The following is a 15,390-nucleotide window of genomic DNA, read 5'->3' as shown; positions in this document are numbered from 1 at the left end:
GGGTATTTTTGTCTACTGAAACCCGGTACACATTGCTAAAATGTACCAACTGAAAAACAGGCGTACGCAAGTTAGCAAACCCCTATATATATATATATATATATTTTCAACCAAATCTTTAAATATTCATACTATGCAAATATACAAAATCTCTTATTCTTTTGATGTTTTCAACAATCTTTCTTATAGAAGTAGTAACTTAAATCTTTTTTCCATCAATTAAAAAAATTGAGATAATGTAAATTATTTATTACACCATTTTTTTAAAAATAAACACGTTTAATGATAGCTTAATTAAAAAAGTTGACTGTTTTCTTTTAAAATTGTTTGAGAAGTATCAAATGTAATATTTAAGCTTCTTTTTTAAAAATAAGTTTACGTATATGTACGTTTGTAGCTTATTTTTTCTCAATATAGCTTTGTAAAACTTTTCTGCAATCTATTATATGATCTGCTTTTCTTAATTTAACTCAATAAAACTATCTTAAAATTACTTTTTGAATACAATTATTCAAATTAAAACTAATTTTAATTATAAATTACTATGCTAATAATGAATTTAAAAAATTTAATTTGTCAAAACTATCCCTAAGACTGGAATTTCTCAGCAAGTGATCCGATTAAAAACTTAGAAACCTAGGCGAGATGGCTTGCCGAAAAAAAGCTGAAAGTTTTAAAAAAAAATTAGAGCAATAGAAATCGGCAGAAAAGACTTGGTATGAGTTACTTTCTTTGTTGATAGAATGCTATAATTTGATTTGATATCTATTGCAAGTTTAAACTTGCATCAGAAAAAACTATACAATATAACAAGTATGACTTGCTGATATACATTTTCCCAACTGACAACTATATAAACAGTGAATACAAAAATCATACAACAAAATTGAGATTCTAGCCTTCATTTCCAGAACAGCATATCTCTGAACAACAAGTGATGCAGCCAAAGCATCCTAGACCAATGCAAAGTTGTGTCAATGCAGTTGCACATTGGTTGTTTAACCGAGCACAGCACTGGATGCAGCACATGCAGCAGCAGTAACTTAACAACGTTTCACAACAATTTGTGGCCGCCTTGAAGATTTCAGGAACTTCAGGCAATTTCGATTTATATCCGGGAGGAGTATTTTCAACAGTTGCACTTAAGTTGCCAAAGCCGATACCCAAATGTGGTAGTAAAATCATTCTTTGCCCTTGGACGCCTGTCTCAAACCGACCATTGCTCTTTTTTGACGCCTGTTTGCGATCAATGAAAAAAAAAACATCAATTGAACAGTTTCTACGTCAGATTTTATCCATGTTTTATAGCAAAATAATATAAACAAACCATAATGAACAGGCATAGTTCTAATTACTTAAGGACGTTTAAATGAAACCGTTATTTAGTATCTGCTTTATTGAAAAAGATGAGTGGAGTGATGGTATACATACTTCTTTCGTTCCGGCTGATTCCTTGACTTTCTTTAGATGATCGGTCTCAAGTAAAACCATTCGTGTATACTCGGAGATAAAGCCCGTCTGCAGGCTCAGTTTTGCAACCTGCAAATTTAATGAAGATGCATACGAAAATTTATTCAACAATAAAAGAAACTCGAAATCCCCAACACATTGAGTGGAGTGATGGCATGCAGTATTAACAAACCTTCTGTTCTAGCTGTTTATTTTCCAAAAACCATGCTTGAGCGGTAAGATGCTCTATTTGATCTCTAGCACAAACCTGCTAAGAAAGAAAATAGAGCCATATAAATGAATAATAATAATAAATAAAATGAAACACAAATGTGAAATTGTGGACATTAATATATTAATTTATAAACCAGCGTCTGATCAAAACATGTTGGAACCATGACTGAAAGAATAAGATGAAGCTGCATGTATTTACGTTCACTGGCATACTAAACAAATGAGACAAAATAAACCATGATTCTGTATGTACACATTTCAACAAATCTTACTACAATTATGATAAATTTTACCGAACTAGTTTGCTATTTGAAAAACAGATTTTTCAGAGAGGTTGTTCATGTAATGTAAGCACTAAATAGCTCAGCATCACCGACAAACAAAACTTAGAGCCTCCTCTAGGATATTTTCAGTCGCAATTTATATACAATAAAACTAGGCAGAAGACTACTTTACCCTTTGTAGAGGCATGTCCTTAGCATTTTGTATCTTCATATCTACTACAAAATTACTGAAATCAGCCAAAATACCTTCGACTTTAAGAGTTTTAGGGAAATTTCCCTTGTATCTTCCAGATAAAATCAGTGGACCTTCTGATGAAAGATCTGGAATATGAGAAGGGTATACCTATAACATACATTGCAGATAATCCCGTAAGAGAGAGTAATAAACTCAGGGAAAGTTGGACATTCAGGATATTTGCAACAGAAAATAAATTGTCAGAAAGGCCAGGACATGTAGATTCACAATGGCATTCATATCAATCTTCGTTTTCAAATGTCACTCTAAAGACAATACAAATAGAAAAAGACATGACAAAAGATATAGGGAACAACAGTATTAAGAAGCCTAGAACGAGGAGAATAATAATGAAATGGAGCATAACGGCACATTTTATCGTGCAGAGTGATCAATCCAGCACTGGTCATAAGTTAAGACAGTAACGCAGATTCAAAAGCTGAAGGGGTGGCCATGGCAGATGAACTGAAGGATGAAAATTAAAAAAAAAAAAACTTTAAGTGAAAGACAATGGTTTTGTACATATCAACTTTTTGGGAAAGAGTGAAAAACAGGTAGCAAAATGTTATTCTTCAAATCCAATCTAACAAGGTATTCTGTTAGCATTTTTTACCTCGAGTTCCCCAATATCATCCAATGAATCCACTTTGATATTTGCAAGAACGAGAGATGAAGCTTTGTCAAACAGTGTCAGCATTCGAGACTCAATCAAATCTGGCAATTCAAGAAAGAGGGCCAGTTATCAAATTAGGTTTTAATGCATCAAGCCTTAACACATCCTTCTCTCGTACTATCCAATTGAACCTACTTTCGGTAAATTTCAACAAGTCCGTAATATACCAGGCAAGGGTACTTTAGCCATTCAAACTTCAATATTAAAATGTAATTATGAAATCCTTCAGGGTTAACCGTGGTATTATTAAATAGTTTATGGACTGTGTTTGGAAATAGTATAAAAGTTTAGAATAAATATCAGAACAAAAATGCTATCTCATTAAATGAGATTAGATTAGATCACATAACCGCATGAGACTGAGTTGAAAGAATCTTGTTTTGTTCATACAACACTAAATTAAACAACGACGTAAGGATGAAATGTGCTGAGGAACATATAAAAAGATTGTCCCTATTGCATATTTATATCATTTGTGGGTGAAACTAACTGTCCAGGAGGTAATTGTATGATTTACCAAAGGTAAAAGAGCCCCAGACCAATTAGAAACAATAATAAAATTACAGTCAGTTGTTTATTTGATTTCTCAAAAATACATGCAAAGGCTGTAAGGCTGAATTTTGATGTAATCCTATTCTTTTGGTAAAATCATAAGTCTCGCGCATCCTGAAATTTTTAAGCTAGTTGTTCACTCCCATCATACATATCTTACACGGTTCAATTATAAGTAAAATCTTTCTTTAAGTAGTTCACTCATCATACATATCTTACACAGTTCTAATATAAGTAACACCTTTATTTTCTAGATTCTTCCGCAATAATTCTCCATACCTGATCATATAAAGTCAAGAAAAACTATGTAAAACTCTCATATTTGCCTTGTACCTTTACATCAACTCTCACAAAAGAAAAAAAAATGAAGTTTTAGACACACAAGTACAGTGATTTTAAATTAAAAAACTCTAGACTCGTGTTAACCGATATACTCAAACACTTAAATTCAATCACAGAGATTTATCATCTCTCAAGAGAAATCTCATGATTTATCGAAAACCTTTCTAATCCTCTTAGATATGTCATAAAAAATGAGACTAAACTACCTCGTAAATCCTAAAAACCTTTAAGAGTCAAATTTAACTCCCTTAATCTGCCAGAATTTGACACCTAGATAAACTTGTCCCTTAAAACAAACATCAATGATCAGTAACTGTGTTGCATTGCATTACATTATTATTTTTGAAGCATCTTGTAATCCTAACAAACTCTATTACTAATACGATTAGCCTAAAGGAAATCAGTTTGTGACCTTAAACTGATGTTTCTTACGCTCTCTAAGTATTTAAAATATTGAAATCATAAGACAGAGAAATCCAGAATAATCTGTCTTTCCTCATTATTTCTCCGAAACCAAAATCACTTTCTCTGGCTACAAAGTACTAACATGTCCACTTAGATGCTTGCCTATGATAATCTTTCCCTCTAGGATACAATACCCTCCAACAAACCCCTCTAAATCTATCCAAAGATTTCCTAGTAAATGTTCTTCCAATCTTAATTGCGTTGCAAGTATTGATGATGTGCATACAAATTGATGATTTAGGCGGTCTTTGATGAAACCATTAATTTGATATTAACTATTGTCCCCAAACCTTTGGAATTTCAGTCCATAGTAACACCCGTGCCATTCTTCCTCTAATATACTACTTGCTACTTACGAGAAACACTGTCACTCAAGTGTACTGATGAGTAATGTTGGCTGTCAATGACCTAAGACAACCCCTCTCCTTCTTTAGAATGAAAATTGTGAATATAAAGATACAGATAAAGAAAAAGATAAATAATGCCAATGATATGTATTTATTTAAGTAAATTTAGAACATACCAACATCAATTGCAGCACCGTATTGGCCCCTACCAAACATTGCAAGGGTCCGCAAGAAATAATGATTGCAGAATAAACCTGTGGTTAAACGAGTTTAAGATGAGTGATAAAATGAAGAAATTTTCCCAATACTTACAATGAATTAGAATAACTACAGCAATATCTTAAACAGGGTTTACGAAAATTAAAAGAATGTCACAGATAAAATTTATGACAAGTAGCAAGTTTTGATCAAGGCTAAAAATACTAGGAATCGTACCAATGCCTAAAGTGTAGATTCGAGGGCATATTGACTCTCCATTAATCATAAGGTTCTTTACCATAGCACAAATTTGTCTCTCATTTTCAACGGTTCCATCTGTAACTAGGAAAATTATTGGGACCGAATTTTGAGCATTGGAGAGCATCTCTATTGCCTGAAAAAAAAAAGGCATAAATAAATAAAAAACAATTACACTGATAAAAATACGTCGAACAAGTCTTAAAACAAACAAAGATGCAACGGAATCTAAGGAATTGGTTTTCCCCGCAACAAGCTGCGCAAAAGATTATTTTTTCTCCAAAGAAAACTGATTAATCTGCAAAGTATATTGCATTTCGTATATCTTGGTTCATTTTAACCAGTGCTCCATTATAGTTATATTAGTGAGAAAGAGTCTTTTATAAGCATAAGTACCGTGTTTAATGGACGTGAAATATTTGTACCACCTCCAGCAACAAAGTTCACGTTAATCCACTCAGTAGCCCTTTCGACAGCATCCTCGGAAGCCAATTCCATCGATTTGGAAAATAGATAAGTCTCTCCATTAAAGGCTATAATATTAAATGAGTCGGGACTATTCAACTTGGAGAGAGCGGTTAACAGTGCACTTTTTGTGTCTTCAATTAGCTTTCCCTGCATGCTACCACTGATGTCAATAAGGAATATTATTTCCTTTTTGAATACCTGCAAATTAAAATACCAGAAGTAAGGACAAAAGACACTAGCATGTGTGTGTCTATATTAAACACCAGAAGTACACCTACAAAGTTTGAAGTTATAGTACAAACCTTCTCACTTTGAATATCTCCTGGAGAAAGATACATGTAAAACATTTCTCTTTGATCAAGATCATGTGCGGATGCAGATTCCAAAACAACACCACCAGTCATATGACTTGAAGAAACCTAAATGCAGACAGTTAGCCAATAAAATATCCTTTCAACCTCACAAACTAAGAAAAAATATTGGTCATGAATCATGAGTCCTTACGGCGTATGAAAAGCTAAAATCAACTTTAGACCACGCGAGAACATCAGACTCATACACAAAGTCCATACTACCCGCATGACGCCTCACTTGCTGGACAGTCCCGAGAAATAATCAATCAGTTAGTACGTACGTCATAAGTAAAATTCAACAGCGTTGCCACAAAAAAAAAAAAAAAAACACACGAACCTTCATTGGGTGGCTTATTGTCTTGCACAGAAGCTCGCCTCCAGTAACAGCATCCAAATTAATTCGTATCTTTTCTCTTTTAGGTATCCTCTTCCCCGCAGGGTTGACAAAATCAGGAAAGTTAAAAGGTACATCCAAAGAGAACAGGCCATTGGAGTAGGCTATTTTCTGAGACCAACGAACTTTAATCGACAAATTGGAACCCCCATCAATCTATCACAAAAAAGTGAAAATCCAACCACAATCAGCACCACATCAAAGGAAAAAGAAAAAAACTAAACCATACAAATCAAGTAATCAAAGCAACGCAATAAGCCTAATTACCTGTGGTATAGTTAAAGTAAATATATTAGGGATAAGAAACCCTCCATTTTGAGGTGGCGCGAAGTTTTGGTTCCCTTTGTCATCTTCCAGAACAACCAGTTCAGTAGTATAAGATTTTCTAGGCACGCTAACCTCAACACCTAGAATTGAACCCTGTTAGCCAAATTATATCAGAACACAAAAGTCTATAACACGTTAAAAACCTCATTACTCAAATTAAATTAAAATTAAACCAAATAAACCTCCATGATTGTATACCACAATACCTGAAGGCCCATGGGAATAGCAACACGGCAATCGCAGGAGCGGCTTCCCTTGATGCAGTGGAGTCTCCAAGTGCCAGAAACGGTGACAAACGCGGTGTCGTGGTGACAGTCAACTTCCATCTCAATTGCGTACATCTGAAGCGGAATCAGCGCCGGGGGATCACATCTTCCGTGCACGTGCGGCTGGTAGCTAGGGATGTCGGGGTTGTCCACGATTCCTGGATCGCAGATCACCGCGTAGACCATCGCCGCGGAAGGGAGGAACGCCGTGGCGGAACGGGCCATGGAGGGCGGAGGTTTCGGCGGCGCCACCGCCCTATCCTTGCCGAAGTATATACGCTTGGAGAGCCTGAGTCCGTCGTCGACCGCCTTGGAGAAATCCTCCGCCATGACGGAGAAGAATAGAGAAGAGACGGTTTGGAATGTGAAGAAGAGAAGAAGAGTGCAGAAGAAGCAGAACGGTTATCTTCAAAATTCGCATTTGGATATATTTATATAATTGCAAATAAAAAGTAGCACGAATAGAGTGTGGGGCCCCCTCATATGCCCAGCCCCGTTTTCCGTTAGGAACTGCGTGTGAGCTTTTTGCCTGTTGCCACGTGCCCTGATCCTCTGTCGGCAAATGGAACGCTGAATCGGATTACTTTCTGGCTTGGTTTAAAGTTTTATTATTATCATTGATTTACTTCTTTTATTTAATCATAATTTGATGTTATATACTACTTAAAATAAGGACAGTAATGGTGAATTCAAAAGGAAAATAACATTTTAACACCAATTTTTGACACTATTTTGACACTGTACACGTGTCAAAACGTGGTTGGACGATTTCAAATTAAAAAAACTGAAATAAGAGCATATTTGGAAGAAAAAACCAAAGTTTTATTTTTTAATTTGAAATCGTCCAACCACATTTTGATACCTGTGCAGTGTCATATAAAAAAATTAATATCATTTTCCAATTCAAAATAAATGTCATGCACTGTTGCATTAATAAGACGCAATTAATAAACCTCTCTCCTCTGTCATTATCCCCATCCCCTTGAAACTTGACCGTTGCTATGTGCTTTGGGCGGTGTAGTCAACTTGCGAGGATGTATCAATCTCCGCCATTACTTTTAAAATTATATTTCGCTCCTAAAATAATAATGAAAGATATGTTATAGTTTCTTTAACTGTAGTTATCATTTTCAATTTATTACAAAATTAATAGCCCTTGGTTAATTGATGTAAAGATTATTTGGAAAATCATAAATGAAAATATGTTCTTAATCAAATTACATGGATTCTGAACTAAAAATGTTATTTAATCGATATTAAATTAACTTGTAGCGTGGTTTGATTTGGATGGATTCTTTTAATTAATTTGATTCAATCCAATCTGAACATCCTTAAATAGATATATTTGTTTCCAACACCGTGTTACATACAACATGGTGATTTCATTTCTACGATAAAGAACAATCATATTGGACGCATACAAAATCATATTTGATGCTAAAAAAACTTAATACTTTAAACACTTACTAATTAAAATAATAAGTCATATGAATGCTTAATTAAATTGACAGATCCTTATTAAAAACTTTACAAAAAATAATATTTATTTATAATCTTCATAATAATTATAAGTCATGTAATAATTATGTAAACATATAAAAAAAATATAATAATGATAATGGTCATAATACTTTTTCTTTTTATCTCTCAAAATTGAAATATTTCTCTTTGAAACCATGTTTTTTTATAACTATATCATTTGATTCCTCTTTTATTACGCAATAATTTTTTTATTAATATGTAATTATGTCATTTAAATTATATATTTTATAATATATATATATATATATATATATATATATATATATATATATATATATAATCTATCTTCAGTTACTCACATGTCATTTTTATTAAAATTTTATATATATAATTTAATTTATGTTTAGTAGATACAAATTACCTTTATTAAATTATAATTATATTATTTAATCAAATTTAATTACACCGTCATCTTTGTATTAATTTATATTCTTGTTATGTTGTTTATTTATGTTATATTAAAACACAATTATTTATTTTTAATTTTATTTTATTTTGTAACGTCACTCTTCTATAATTAAAAGAAATATGTTGGAAAACTCACATCGACCAGAGATAAGGCCATTTAAGTATATATAAGTGGGTGAAAACCTCATCCTACAAACCGGTTTTGTGGATTTGAGTTAGGCTTAAAATGCACTTCTAACAAAATATATATTAATAAAAATAAAATAAAAAACTCAATATATCACATTCATTAGTATGATATTAAATTTGATTTTCTTCTCTATTCTTACAAATCTCAATAATTAACACTTGAACCATGTTTTTAAAACATTCCTCAACCCAACATGCTTCCAATAATATGTTTTAACTTAAAATTTCATAATCCAGAATTTCAGAGTCTCAATAAAGTTTTGGCAATAATTTCTTAAATTTATCATATTTAAGTCAATATGAAACTACAACATTCATGCCCGAGTTTTAAAATTCAACCATATGACTTTAAGATTGAAAGAAATTTAGTTCCCCTCATTTTATAGAATACATACTATTCTTCACTTACACGACTCTATCACTTCAAATTATTATAGTTACATAACAAAAAGTTCAATCAATTATCAAAACATGAATTTAGAATCATAGCAAGATAAAGTTTCATCTAGGAAACACGAAAATTACATGCAGTTCAGGAAAAAGTTATATATATAAGAAAAATATATTGACTTTACATAAAATCCACATGTATACAAAAGAATTTTAGAATATTTTTCCTTCTTAATTTACTAATATAGTATTAAATTAATGATATGATGAAATTGGAAAGAGGAAACATGTTATAAAAAAAAAAAGAAAAAAAAAACTCACGGTTTTTTTTGTGCAAGTCCGAGTTAAACATATCTCTATTTTTCTTTTATTGACAAATACATTAATATAACTTAATTATGCTTTTTAGTTCCTTTCATTTCGCAATCGTGAAAGATTAAAATATAATTCAATCATTTTAATGTGTTGGTAGCAAAATTTATTAAATATTTGACAAAAGAACGACGAAAGACTAAAATTGCAAAATAATAATATCTGAAAACTTTATTCAATTCAAATCCATGATACCAAAATGACAAGAAATGCAACTAATTTTTATTCATGTTTTTTATCGGAATGGTCTAACAAGCCAGAATAAATCCCAGGAAGGAGACATATTGCGATCAGCAATCAATTTTAAGGATTAGAGGTGCACATATATCATTTTAATTCTATCATAGAAAAGATGCACACACCGTCTTAAAAATTAAATTTTAAATTTAATTTAATTTTACAAAATCAATTTTTAAGGTAAGATGGCAAAACATGTACATATAATACTAAACATTAATAGATTATCTATTAACATATTATCTCATAGTAATCTAATAACAGAAAATTTACACGTATTTTTATATTATAAATTCATCAAAGAATCTGAGGGACACTGTTAATAGACAGATAAAAATCATGCTAGTAAATATGATTGCAATGTATTGTCGGGCGTGCAAACAGATCCATGACCACATGAATGCGAGTCAACATAACTATAACGCTCAATGACCCCACTTGAAATATTATCCTGTATGAACTACAGAAGATACATGCAATGATGCATATTAAATTCAGTATGACATGTATCAATATACGCCATATAAGCTTTGAAACTCCATTATAAAAAATCCAAAACTTGTAATAATACACTATTCTCTTCCACCCTGTATGTTTCGTTTTTAAATAGAGAGCACGGGTGTTTCCTGTTCTATCTGATTTCAATCTAGGCTACAATAAATTATGAAGAACTCACTTTCAGTAACAGTTGAATGATCCTATCCTGTACTGCAGCTGTTTATCGATCCTCTTTTCTACTGAACACTCTATATGTGTTGGCCATACAAAGGAGTAACTAATTTACGTGTCAAATAAGTCATACAACAAAAGACCACAAAATTTGAGTATTCAGAGGTATTTCTAAGGCAATACCGTAAAGCAAATCTTTGCAACGTACGACTTCAGATATTTCATCAGATCTTCTCTGAAGAACGAACTCAGTTAGCACATGTGGCAAACCTCCATGATTACATCCTCTGAAAAACTATATGGCTTTGAAAGTGAATGACCCTTTCCAAGCCAAGAAATGTTCGTAACCTTTTCAACGCCAACCAAAACTCTTCGAGCACTACAGTGCAAACTAGATTTGAGCAAAGAGTACTTCATTCCATGTATCAGGAACACCAGGCAAACACCAGTGTAAGCAATCCTGCACACCAGGCTTTGCTGTAATACTGAACCGTGATATATGAGCCTCATCCCTGAGCTGAGAAAGAGCTGTAATGTCTAAGAGTTTAACACCTGTTCCCTTTACTGCATGTGCAGCGCCTTGATCACTAGACTCTTCTTCCAATATTTCCTTTCCAACAGACATTGGTTTGGTGTTGTCACAACTGCCTCCCGTGTTCCACTCCCCACCAAAAAAATGCCTAGGAGAGATGGTCCGAAGGAATGCTTTAAGACCTGGATATTTTGGAAGCTGTGAATTCACCCAACTAACAATGCTGTGGATTGTAAGATTCTTGGCACCCCAAATCACTGCTATCTTCCTATCAGTATTTGGCACACCACCAACATGCATTACCCACCGGTTAGCATTGAGCTTTCCCCGATTCCAGTGGTGACCTGTGTTGAGAACCAATACATTGAACTTGTGGAGATACTGGCGCAAGAACGCTGGTGGTCGATCGAGATGCATTGCATAATCCGTGTTAGGGTTGTTTATATCAATAGGTTCAACATCACAAAGGCTTGCAGACCAGTAGTACAGGATGGTCGTATTAGTGCTTGAGAAGCGAAATGCCCACCCATTAGGACGGGCAGAGCCATCAGCTATAGTCAATCCATACTCCCTCCCCACATCCTCAACATGAAGCTCATCCTTACCACCAGAGATCATGCACATTAAAGACTGGAACTGTTGTCGCCCCAATGAGTCTCCAACAAAAGCTAGAGTTTTGTTTTGCATCCTGAAAGCACAAAAATTATCATCAATTGATCATTTGTTTATTGACTTTTTCTCTGTTGAACCCAAAAACAAGGCAGTAAAAAACTGAATGTGGATGAGAAAGGTCAGGGATATTTGTTTTCGAAATCAGAGGAAATCTACAAAGGTGAAAAAAAGGGCATTGAAAAAAACATCAGTCTTGCGATAATGAGTAAACACAATGCTCAAAATCAAATAATACAAAATTACACATGCACTCAACCAAAGTTGACTAATCCAATCCTCCTTCAAGACAATCGAGGAGAACCCTATGCCTGAATAAATTTGAATGAATCTAAGGGTAAAAGGAATTTGAAAAACACAATGTTCAGTACGAAATCATACACAATTACACAAAAGCTCAATCTATACTTCTATATATGGATGAATGAAATACCTTCTCAAGAATTTAGAACCTTCAAATTCATCCATTTGACAATCCTTGGGTTGCCATCGAAGCCTCTCATATTCAAAATCGGTGCGCTGCATCAAGCGACAAGCCCACATTGTTGATAGCCACTGTTTGCAACCAAAACCTGAATATAAAGGTCGATTGTTGTCTGGGACCCATTTTCCTCTTGCATAGTTACAGACTGGATAAAGGGTCAACAAGGAAACATACATTAGTTATCAATACTTCAAATCTTGTTCATAGTTTAACAAATGTACAAGGTATGTCCCTCCAGCTGAAGAATATATTTTTTTTTTGATGATACAGGGCAAACAGGAGCAGTAATTTAGAAAGTTTAAGCCAGGTTATCTAATACGTGAAATTCGTTTTCACATCAATAATATATAACTATACCAACCTACTCAAAAGTTGTGACTGAGAATTACCAGAATAATAGGTAATTCTCTTGCAAACAAGAAAAAAAGAGTCAATAGCCTAATGACAAGATAATTATAAATTTTTTCAACAATTCTGAACTAAAAATGGTTTCTTATAAGTTAGGAGATGCCCTTCATTACGAAGTTCATCATTGGAAAATAAGTAGAAGAACAAAAATCAATTTTCCTCTACCAACCTGCCTATTTGGCCCATCTCTAGAACCAATTCATCTTATCGTGACACATTCTAACCTACAATTAGAACCTGAAAATAATTTGAACACGCATTCTAATTGTGTTTAACAGTTCAAAATTAGTTCCATAAAATTAATTTTATTCAACCTCCAAACAAATGGATCTAAAGTTTCGAGTTTTCTTAGAAACCATCAAATAAACTAAGTTACTAAAAAAATCCAGAGATATTCTTTAAAAGGAATATCATTTTATAAAACGAGTTTAAAAGCATGTATTGACTTTCGCGCAACTCATACCAAGGAGAGAAACTCGGGGAAGAGTTGGCTAGGTGATTAGCAAAAAGACCTCTATACCTTTACTTACTGTAGAATTTTCCCATCTGTCGTCTTTCCCAACGATTGAAGAGCTTGTTTGTGGAGAATTCATCACAGAATCATTTCTATGTTCCTGTTCTTGTTTCAAAGTTTTTTCCTCCTTAGCTTCACCAGTGGTCTTTTCCTTTGCCAATGGTTGGTTATCTTCACCCATGCTTTTCCCAGAAGAGGTTTGTGCAGGAACCATCAGTGATGCTCCCTGGAGATGCACTTTTTCTGGACCATTAGTGGTGTTTTCCTTTGTCAATGATGGGCCATCTTCACTCATGTTTTTCCCAGAAGAGGTTTGTACAGGAACCATCTGTGATGCTCCCTCAAGATGTAGTTTTTCTCCTTCATTTACGGTCTTTTCTTTTGTCGATGATGAGCCATCTTCTCCTTCATAAGTGGTTGGTGCAGGAATCTTTTGTGATGCTCCTTCAAGATGTCGATTTTCTGGTTCATTAGCGCTCTTTTCCTTTGGCAGTAATGGTGGGCCCTCTTCATCATTGCTCTTCCCTGAAGATATTAGTGAAGGAATAGTCTGTGATACTCCCTCCTGATCGAGTTCTTCTTTGAACTCATTGTTGGTCTTAGTCTTTGCCAACAATGAGCCATCTTCACCCAAACGAGGATCTGGTGATGGCACCTCGACTGAACGAGTAGTAACTAAATGATCTGCACATATGTAAAACAAGCCTCCCAAAAATCACTACTGAGATCAAACAATGCAAGGGGCTCTATTTAGTATGAACCTTCAAATCCTGGGTACAAAAACAAAGCCTGATAGTTGTTTGGTCTGTAAAATATTAATGTTTAAGAAACATTAACAAGTCACACACCTTTACCTTCATAAAATAAATATTTGTATTTTTTTTCACATTTACAGGGTATAATATTAGTAAAAGTATTTCTCAAGAACAATTATATAAATGGAAGTAAACCTGAAGAGAACTGCAGTGATGGTGTTTCAGGAGGAAGAAAGGTATTAAGACCAGGCATTTTCTCCCATGACCAAAAAATGATAGTTGCAGACATGAGAACAATAGAAATAAGTGAAATTTCTTTACCCCTTAATCCATTAAAGCCTACCTTCATCCTGCATAACCATTAAATTACAAATAAAAAAGAAGTGGAAAAGATAAGGACAAACTCTCAGTTATGAAAATGAGTTAAAACTCAACAGTGGCCTAGAATCTATGGCAGCAATGTGAAAAACAATGTTCTAACAAGAGAGAATAAAAAAAACTGCATTCAGTCAACACATCACATAGACTAGACACTAAAATCATGTCCAAGATGTTAGCAAATCCTAACAAACTGCTAACAGTACAAACAGTCTAAAGCAGTAACTATTTATTTGGCAGGCTAACCCTAATCTTGCGTTGTCAATATTTCACTTTTCACTCTCTCCTCCCTTTGCAATTTAATCTGCTTCTAGTCCAACATAGCACACAAGAAACCAATCCAAATTAACACTTCCCACCGCAAAAGTGGTTCTTACCCGTCTATTATGCGCCACTCACCATCTCAATTGTGAATTTCAGATACGTTACTGCGATCCATATAATGCACTTACTTTACATTTGTAAGAAACACAAATTTACAGAGGCACTAGAATAGAAAAAGAAAAGTAAAGTTTGATGTTGTGTGGGACAATTTGCTGCATCAAAATCAGGACAAGTACATGAAACTACGAACATACAGAGGAACCCTAAAATGAAAAGACCAAAAAAACAAAAAGTTGAAGAGCTAGCTAGCAATCTATCAGAAACGCAAATAAAATAACAATGGATGAGGCGGGTTCGTAAGAGATGCAGATGATAATTTCACCTGTTTGGGATGAACATGGAAAGTGTGAATTTACAACGTTGCTGAATCTCCAAGAAATGAAGAAGACAAAATACCAGAATGTTTGAATGAAGAAAATAAAAAGAAATTAGGAGAATGAGAATTTTGGGAAAAGAGGGGAAAATGCGAAGCTGTGGATGACTAACAAATCGGAACAGCGGGGATCGCGGCCAGACATTAAGTTTAAACTCGGCTTATTTTTTTTATTAGCATTAATTAATTAAGTTTAGATATATTGTTACGATGTCACTCATGTATTAGGTGGACTCATTAA

General features: G+C 33.8%; 2 protein-coding genes across 3 annotated transcripts; both read right to left on the bottom strand.

Annotated features, from left to right (window-relative positions):
• Positions 1–727: 727 nt before the first annotated feature.
• On the bottom strand, positions 728–7,263 carry LOC106768544 (von Willebrand factor A domain-containing protein DDB_G0286969). 2 transcript variants are annotated; one of them, XM_014653752.2, is made up of 13 exons: positions 6,786–7,263; positions 6,520–6,672; positions 6,196–6,408; positions 6,010–6,099; positions 5,808–5,924; positions 5,434–5,703; positions 5,017–5,173; positions 4,758–4,835; positions 2,816–2,916; positions 2,140–2,310; positions 1,643–1,720; positions 1,432–1,539; positions 728–1,236 (listed from the first exon to the last, which is right to left on the bottom strand). In XM_014653752.2, the coding sequence occupies exons 1-13, from the start codon at positions 7,173–7,175 to the stop codon at positions 895–897; spliced, it is 2,268 nt and encodes a 755-aa protein (XP_014509238.1). In that variant the 5' UTR covers positions 7,176–7,263; the 3' UTR covers positions 728–894. The 2 variants fall into 2 exon arrangements, with proteins under 2 accessions (XP_014509238.1, XP_014509239.1); XM_014653753.2 differs by having other exon boundaries at positions 1,643–1,717.
• Positions 7,264–10,483: 3,220 nt separating this feature from the next.
• On the bottom strand, positions 10,484–15,281 carry LOC106769453 (protein trichome birefringence-like 14). Its single transcript, XM_014655079.2, has 5 exons — positions 15,099–15,281; positions 14,210–14,364; positions 13,266–13,943; positions 12,287–12,482; positions 10,484–11,872 (listed from the first exon to the last, which is right to left on the bottom strand). Exons 1-5 carry the CDS (start codon positions 15,113–15,115, stop codon positions 11,044–11,046), a joined length of 1,875 nt encoding a protein of 624 aa, XP_014510565.1. The 5' UTR covers positions 15,116–15,281; the 3' UTR covers positions 10,484–11,043.
• Positions 15,282–15,390: the final 109 nt, after the last annotated feature.

Source organism: Vigna radiata, chromosome 7 (assembly GCF_000741045.1).
Source record: "Vigna radiata var. radiata cultivar VC1973A chromosome 7, Vradiata_ver6, whole genome shotgun sequence".
In the NCBI taxonomy this organism is placed as follows: domain Eukaryota; kingdom Viridiplantae; phylum Streptophyta; class Magnoliopsida; order Fabales; family Fabaceae; genus Vigna; species Vigna radiata.
This window is presented reverse-complemented; position numbering and strand designations above follow the sequence as displayed.

Excerpts from the sequence above, each read along its gene's own strand:
- LOC106768544 (XM_014653752.2), bottom strand. The coding sequence starts at position 7,175 with ATGGCGGAGGATTTCTCCAAGGCGGTCGACGACGGACTCAGGCTCTCC. Across the intron at positions 2,917-4,757 it reads CGGTGCTGCAATTGATGTTG|ATTTGATTGAGTCTCGAATG; the intron begins GTATGTTCTAAA and ends TTGAATTGCCAG. Across the intron at positions 1,237-1,431 it reads AATCAGCCGGAACGAAAGAA|GCGTCAAAAAAGAGCAATGG; the intron begins GTATGTATACCA and ends GATCGCAAACAG.
- LOC106769453 (XM_014655079.2), bottom strand. Across the intron at positions 12,483-13,265 it reads AAATTCTACAGTAAGTAAAG|TCTGTAACTATGCAAGAGGA; the intron begins GTATAGAGGTCT and ends CCCTTTATCCAG. Across the intron at positions 11,873-12,286 it reads GGTTCTAAATTCTTGAGAAG|GATGCAAAACAAAACTCTAG; the intron begins GTATTTCATTCA and ends TTGTGCTTTCAG.